At 43.6% G+C, this 8,254-nt stretch overlaps 1 protein-coding gene across 7 annotated transcripts in view; it reads right to left on the bottom strand.

Moving 5' to 3' along the window:
* Positions 1–1,116: 1,116 nt before the first annotated feature.
* The window catches only part of CDC123 (cell division cycle 123), a 59,457-nt gene continuing 52,319 nt past the window's right edge, over positions 1,117–8,254 (bottom strand). For 6 of the 7 annotated variants that reach the window (XM_083400021.1, XM_083400023.1, XM_083400020.1 and 3 more), the window contains 2 exons: positions 5,841–5,978; positions 1,117–1,319 (listed from right to left, as the gene is read on the bottom strand). In XM_083400021.1, coding sequence (XP_083256147.1) covers positions 1,287–1,319; positions 5,841–5,978 — 171 coding nt within the window. In that variant the 3' untranslated portion in view covers positions 1,117–1,286. Of the gene's footprint in view, positions 1,320–5,840; positions 6,938–7,283; positions 8,226–8,254 lie in introns of all 7 variants that reach the window. The other variant, XR_014502121.1, reaches the window with a different exon arrangement.

Raw genomic sequence — 8,254 nt, 5'->3', positions numbered from 1 at the left:
CTCTCCTCACCAGCCACCAAAGTGGAAAGGGGGGAAAAAACCTCATCTTGGTGAACCACGGCCCTGCTGCAAGGGCCAAAAGCAGCAGGGCCTGGGCTAGTGGGAAGAAAGCAGAGCTGACTCACACCAAAGGCAGCAAACTACTTACGGGAGAAACTCCCGTCAATGGGTTTGGTCGCTTCCCATCTCCCAAGTCATAGGAGCCCTCTGCTCTAGCCACCTTCCGGGCAAAACAGGAAAACTCTTTGAGACTTAAGGTCAGCACATTGCTACAGTGGCTGCCTGTTTCGTATTCAGAAGGTCTGCCTGTGTGTGCTACCAGTCCCAGTATAGAGGTGTTAATTTTAGTTTATAAAACCCTGAACCACTTAGGAACAGGTTACCTTCAAGATCACTTTGCCCCCCTATGCCTTAGGTCTGATTTGAACATTCAACAAATGGGAGTTGCTGGCAGTGCCCATTTCTAAGGCATGAAACTACCAACAACAGGGCTTTCCCTGTGATCATGCCAGCTTTGTAGAACATGGATCCACTGACAATTAGCCGGGCACTTTTTCTATTTCAGATGCCTGCTGAAACCTTTTGTCAACTGACATATTATTTGTTTTGCTTGTAGCACTGTTATAATGAAGGGGTTTTACACATTGTATTTATGATGATTTTTTGGGATTTGATATATATTTTGTTCACTGCTTAGATATTTTTATGAACAAGTGGCCAATAAACTAGAATACAGTGGTACCTTGGTTTGCGAACTTAATCCGTTCTGGAAGTCCTTTCTTAAACCAAAGCGTTCTTAAACCAAGGTGTGCTTTCCCATAGCAGCGGGAAACTCAATTTACAAATGGAACACACTCAACAGGAAGCAAAGCAAAGTTCACAAACCTACTTCTGGGTTTGCAGCATTCTTAATTCAAGTTGTTCATAAACTAAGCTGTTCTTAAACCAAGGTACCACTGCATAAATAAATAGTTTTAGAGGATAGCACTACAGCAAAAAACAACAACAGTTCTCTTGGTTGTAGCGAGTTGTGAAATAAAAAGTTGTCATCAAGAGAAAGGGAAGACCCAGCAGTATTAAGCGAGAACCAGCTGTCTCCCTTGTAATACTGCAAAGTCAGCTTAAAACAGATTTATTCAATGAAGTGCCCACACAAGATCAGAATCATCACGGGGTTGTGGGAATAATATTAAAGAGCTAATGTTCTCAGAGCTTGTGGTGTCAAAAAGGCTATCTTTCCCCATGAAGTTGTGGCCTTGTTTCTTATTCCAATTTCATCCCACGTTTCATGATTCTTCATCATCTTGCTGATTTCGTTTCTGTTAGGATAACCAAGAAAAATGAAATTATATTGAATTCAATGCTACAACTATTTTCCAGAGGAGACAGCCATGCAATTGAACAAATACAACACATTTCCCACTGCCTATATTCCCCGAGGGAGAGAAGAGGGCAGGAGAGCTGAAACAGATGGAACGAGAGCAAAAGAGCCCTCTGCAGCCGAGCCCTTGGGCAAGAGCAAGCTGCCCCTTCCCCTGGCAGGGAGGAAAAAGCTAAGGGGAAAAGGCGGTGGCTGAAGGAGGGAATGGCCTGTCCACTTTTGGTTCTGATCCTGCCCACCACCAGCATGTGGCCCCAAAGGAGCACGGCTCTGTAGAGGGGTGGGGGGAAGGTTTCCCATCCCCCTTCTAAAGCCACAGAGACAGGAGTGTTTGGACATGTTACTTTTAAATTTTTTGCATAATTCAATATTAGCAATGCTCACTAAAATCTACATAATTCAAGAGAGGAGAATCAATTATCAGAAAGAACTAACATCAAAGGGCTTTTTAAAAAAGACTAAATAAAGACCTCTCTTTTAAAGCAGGGAACTGCAGGGGAACAGAACACTCATAATAATGACTTCCTGGTTAAGTGACATCACACTTGAAGCTCTTCCATGCTCAATCTAACACTCTCTTCTTCTTCTTCCTGAACTGATGGATGCATCATTAAATGCACATGCTGTTTAGTGACCCACTCTCCCCACCCCCGCCACCCCCCACAGCATGTTCTGCAGGGACATAATGAATAGTTCAGTTGAGATTGCTAATGCATCAATGGGCTTGTCGGGTTAATCCAGCAGTTGCATGGAATGGCCTGTCCCAATTTTCATAATGTGACCTTAATAACAAAGGTCACTTTGTAACTCAGCTCCAGTCCTTTCAACTCTTATGAAAGCACTGGGGGAAAAGATCAGCAGGGAAGCTTGCAGCTTTTTTGATAACCCCACAAGCTACCTTCACGAGCTTTGGAACTAAAGATTTCATGATCTATAGGCTGACACATCGGAGGCTTTTAAGCTAAACCCTGTGTTCTATCACTAAGAGATCTTCTGTAAAGCCTGAAGGCATGTCCTGTTATTAGATCAAGACTAGATTTAACAAGTGTACAGTAGAAAATATACAACCTTAAGTAAATGAATGTTCTTTTGGAACAATACTTCAGATGGATAAATTTCTTTTGGATTAGCCAATGTCCCCCCACCTCCACCTGCAACCACCAACGACTGAACAACAAGAAAGCACTCAATGAAATGCTTTTGATAAGATTTCACTCAATGCTGTTGCCAATTGTTATTTAGCCTTTTCCTTCTGCCTGAGGAGTGATATGGTTAACCTGGTTAGAAGGGCAGGAAATTGACTGATTAAAAATGAAAACCTCAATGTCTTCCACTGTGTGATCAATATGCCTAATTTGCTGAGAAAAGCTGGAAACCAGTTACCAAATAGCCAGACTAGGCTTGCAGTCATTCTAAGCACAGAGTCACAGAGTAGTTTTTGAGACTTGAAAGTAGTTTGAGGAAAACTTAAGCATAGGGTTGCCATACATCCAGGAATTCCCAGACATGTCCTCTTTGGGGGATCCTACATGCCCACCCGGGGAGAATTTTACATTTTAAAGCAAATGTCTTGGATTTTGGGGTTTTTTTTAAAAAAAGAAGTGTGTGGGCAGCTCTGATTCAGGCTCAGGCATAAGCAGCTTGGGCTCGGCAGTGGCAAAGGGGCTATCAGGAGATTGCCCTTGAAATATGGCAACCCTACTTAAGCATAACTTGCCCCCAACTTGCCCCTGGAAAGACAGCTTATGAATGGGTTTTTTGGGGAAACAATCAAATTATATTCCCATATTATCTCCCTTGAAGAGGCAAAAGTAGGTGAACCCTCCTTCAAATCACATTCACCTCTAAGGAAAATCTAAAGTGTTTCTCTAATGTGATTAAGTAATATAGTTTCTACTTTTTTATTCGCAGCCAAGAAGTAACAATGCTGTACAAGGGGAGAGAGTGGTGGGGAAGAGTAAAAAGTTTGTAACCTCATAAAAACAAAAACAACAGGAGAAATGTCATTTTCAGCATCTCAGTCTGTATTAGACCAAAAACAACTCCCTATAATATGTATTTGAAGTATCTCAAGGGCTGTCACATGGAAGAGGGAACAAGCTTATTTTCTCCTGCCCATGGCTTCAAGTTACAAGGAAGGAAATTCCGACTCAACATCAGGAAGAACTTTCTGACAGTAAGAGCTGTTTGACAGTGGAACGGTCTCCCTCCGGAGATCGTGGATTCTCCTTCCTTGGAGCTTTTTAAACAGTGCATCAGACTGCTGACTCAGGTTAAGCTTGTGTTCTACTAAGACCCCCAGATCCTTTTCACATGTACTGCTGGCGATCCAGGTGTCCCACATCTCAAAATTCAGGACTATCCAAATAAATAGATTGGCAATAGTTATGGAATTCTCCTTCACTATATGAAACAATGGCCACAAGGATTAGACAGTTTAAAAAAAGGAACTGACAGATACAAAGAGGTTAAGTCTGTCAACTGTTTTTAGACACTGTAGTAAACAGAACCTCCAGATAATAATAATAATAATAAATTTTATTTATACCCCGCCCTCCCCAGCCAAAGCTGGGCTCAGGGCGGCTAACAACAATCAAAATAATCCAACATTCTAAAAACTTTTCACCATAAAATTAATCAAAAACAAATTGATGGCAACCAGCAAGCAAGACCCTGTGCAGATTGCCAGAGGAGGGGGTCAGGCTGCGCCCTGGCCAGAGGCCTGGTGGAACAGCTCTGTCTTACAGGCCCTGCGGAAAGATGTCAAGTCCCGCAGGGCCCTAGTCTCTTGTGACAGAGCGTTCCACCAGATTGGTGCCACAGCCGAGAAAGCCCTGGCTCTAGTTGAGGCCAGCCTAACCTCCCTGTGGCCTGGGACCTTCAGGATGTTTTTATTTGCAGACTGTAGGTTTCTCTGTGGGGCATACCAGGAGAGGCGGTCCCGTAGGTACGAGGGTCCTAGGCCGTATAGGGCTTTAAAGGTTAAAACCAGCACCTTAAACCTGATCCTGTACTCCACCGGGAGCCAGTGCAGCTGGTATAGTACCGGATGAATGTGATCTCGCAGCGACGACCCCATAAGGAGTCTCGCTGTGGCATTCTGCACCCGCTGGAGTTTCTGGGTCATATACTTCTGAGACATATACTTGAGGCTGGAGACAATCAAGAGGGGAGGGCTGTCACTTTCAAGCTACGCTTGTGACCTTGCAAAGGCCTCCAGCCAGACACAGGAGGAAACAGAATGCTGGATGTGATGGGCTTGACTCTGTCCAGCAAGGCCCTCCTTATGTAAGGAAATGTGCCTTTGCAGCAGCTTAATGAACACCACTTCAGAACTGTTGCTCTGAAATGTAGCCTTAATATATTCATAATCATTTAAGTAGGCATTTAAAGACTCCATTCCTGGCTACAAAAACGCCAGCAAATTGTGGGTTCTAAATATGTATCCCTTTATTGAAATGGGCTACTAAAACCTATATGACTCCTATATACAAAGATGGTATACAGTGACTAAATATTTGCATTTGCCATTTTCCCTGATCATCATGGTTTTTTTTAAAAAAAAGTTTGGAAGCACTGGATGGCACAATTCAGTTAAAAGTGCTGGAGAGATAAAAATAAAGTCTGTCCAGAGCTTAGGATCTACTTTTGGATTGTGAACCTAAAATTTAAAATGTCAAGGCACCCAACATCTCTGCAGCAACTGGGTTGGAGAAGTTGCGCTTGCCAAAATTCTTCCCTCTACACAAAATGACTCTTGTCCCTTATTACACCAGTACTAAAAAGACCAGGAAAGGCAGAATCTAAATGAAAACAGAGAGACCCTGTAGGGGTTTATGAAATATAAAAATTCACCTAGAAACTGATATACCTTATTGGTCCAAATATAAGCCACACTTTTCCCCCAAATTCGAGCTGTGAAAAGTTAAAGTGTGGCTTATATTCGTGACCTTACCACATCCCCCCCCCCCCCGAGAGCAGCCCAGGAGTGCGTGGCAGTGGCACGCAGCCCGCCTGCCCACTACTCCCAAGCCTCCCCCGGCGCCGGCTTGGGGAGGTTGTGCCTGGAGGGCCAGGAGGCGGGCTGCACCCGCAAATAAGCCTTGAATTTTAAAGGTGTGGCTTATCTGCGTGTGTGTCTTATATTCAGGCCAATACGGTGCTGTAAAAAATAAAAGAGCTGAAAATAATTTTGATTGAGTCTCACATCACTTGATCACTGAGCACCATGTGGAAATTAGTCTACAAATAACCTCAACAGATCGGCCACAACCAACAAAACCATTGTATTATCTAATATGACAAGCTTTACAAGAGTCTGTCCTCCCAGCTCATCAGGTGGGAAGGAGAAATGAAATGACACATACAGATGTGAACTAACCTCTGAACCAAATAAGTGCCTGTTTGCAGTTACCTTAGAAACTTAAAGATATGCTCCTCAGTTAGGAAACTTACTTACCAGTTTGAGCAGGTCAATTAATTTGTGAACATCTTCCCCAGTGGAAAGGTCTACAAAATCTTTGGGCAGCCTGTAGCTGAGATACGGGCTAGGCTGAACAGTAAGGTTGCTGTTTGTACAACGGAATGATGGATAGTCCTAATAAGGGGAAGCAATAAGCAAGAGATGTCAATTTGAAATCACCATTGTGTGTACCTAATTAGCGCAGTATATTTCAAATAATTGACCAAAAAAAAAAAAAAAAAAAAAAAGCCTCAAAAGGATCACATTGGGAAGTATCACTCACTTGGTATTTCTACTTTATCAATGGCTTTTTAATACACATTTTAAATTGTATTTTCCAAATGTACATTGTATTAGAAAAAAGCCTCAAAATATTGTAGAAGAATTAGACATTTTTTAAGGACAAAAACAACTGAATTTCCAGGAGGGCCATTGGAAGAATGGAGTTCACTGAGGTGGCCTGCTGGCAGGTTCTATTACATAAATGCAGCTGCCTCCACAGCCTCTGTTGCCCTTTGTTTGGCAAGCTGGGTGAAGGTGGTCTTGGCCTAGGGGCCTTCAGTTGCCCCTTTTTCCTATTAGTGGGAATCAGTACTCTTGCTACATAAGCTCTCAAATACTGATAAAATAAAATGGAACTGGAAATATCAACAGTTCAGTTAGAAGACCCGATATTATAAAAGAAGCATCCACTAAGAAACAGAAGACTGTTAAATGTACAGTGAGAAAGTTCATGCATAAAGGTGATGCTTGAAGACTGATGTTACATGTAGAGGCTTTTGTTTTGCCTGGAAAGTGCAAAAAAGCTCAGAGTGACGAGCAACTTGGAAAGCAGAGCTGTCACCAGGAAGGCCTTCTTCAGATTAATCTTGCCTTTCATTTCCAGCTCCCTGAAGTCCAGAACACCAGTGTATATATGCAGAAGTTTAAAAAGGAAATTTATGAAAGATACTCCCTAACAACTCCAGCTGCTCAAAATGTAGCAGTGAGAATGAAAGATCAAGGGCCCATTTTTTTGGGCTAGAAGTGAACCTACTAAATTGTGAATGAAGAAGTGGCAAAAAAAGATCAGCTTCATTTGCAAGGATTTGGCGCTGTAGGTTAAAGCCTCAGTGCCTAGGGCTTGCCGATCGAAAGGTCGGCGGTTCGAATCCCCGCGGCGGGGTGCGCTCCCGCTGTTCGGTCCCAGTGCCTGCCAACCTAGCAGTTCGAAAGCACTCCCGGGTGCAAGTAGATAAATAGGGACCGCTTACTAGCGGGAAGGTAAACGGCGTTTCCGTGTGCGGCTCTGGCTCGCCAGAGCAGCGATGTCACGCTGGCCACGTGACCCGGAAGTGTCTTCGGACAGCGCTGGCCCTTGGCATCTTTGAGTGAGATGGGCGCACAACCCTAGAATCTGTCAAGACTGGCCCGTACGGGCAGGGGTACCTTTACCTTTACCTTTAATAAAATGTAGGTAGACACACAGATATAACACACTAACAATACTTGGACCTTTAGGTTTTGCATGTGCATGCAGCCCATTAATTGACACCCTTACTGCTGAGTAGACATCAGAATACAAATAGATTTCCATTTCTTGGATACCAAGGGAAGTGGACCATCTCTACATCTCTGCATTAACGAATCAGTAGTCCGATCAGCCCCCTTCATGGATCACTGCCTTGCTGTGGCGAAGGGGCTTGAATAACTCAAAGAAGCTATGAACTACGCCGAGCAGGGCACCCAAGATGGACAGGTCATAGTGGAGAGTTTTGACCAAACGTGATCCACCTGGAGGAGGAACCGGCAAGCCACTCCAGTATCCCTGCCAAGAAAACTCCATGGACAATGACAACAGGCATATAAAGTTATGACGCTGGAAGATGAGCTCCTCAGGTCAGAAGAAGTCCAACATGCTACTGAGGAAGAGCGGAGGACAAGTACAAGTAGATTCAGAGCTGATGAAGCGGCTGGGCCAAAGCCGAAAGGTTGCTCAGTTGCGGATATGCCTGGAAGCAAAAGGAAAGTCCACTGCTGTAAAGAAAAATATTGCATAGGAACCTGGAATGTAAGAACCATGAACCTTGGTAAGTTGGAAGTGGTCAAAAATGAGGTGGCAAGAATAAATATTGACATCCTGGGCATCAGTGAACTAAAATAGACAGGAATGGGCGAATTCAGTTCGGATGACTATCATATCTACTACTGCGGGCAAGAATCCCGTAAAAGAAATGGAGTGGCCCTCATAGTCAACAAAAGAGTGGCGAAAGCTGTACTGGGATGCAATCTCAAAAATGATAGAATGATCTCGATATGAATCCAAGGCAGACCTTTTAGTATCACAGTAATCCAAGTTTATGCACCAACAACTGGTGCTGAAGAAACTGAAATTGACCAATTCTATGAAGACGCGGGTGGCGCTGTGGGGG

The sequence above is a fragment of the Podarcis tiliguerta genome (genome assembly GCF_965153285.1).
Source record: "Podarcis tiliguerta genome assembly, chromosome: 10".
NCBI lineage: Eukaryota > Metazoa > Chordata > Lepidosauria > Squamata > Lacertidae > Podarcis > Podarcis tiliguerta.
This window is presented reverse-complemented; position numbering and strand designations above follow the sequence as displayed.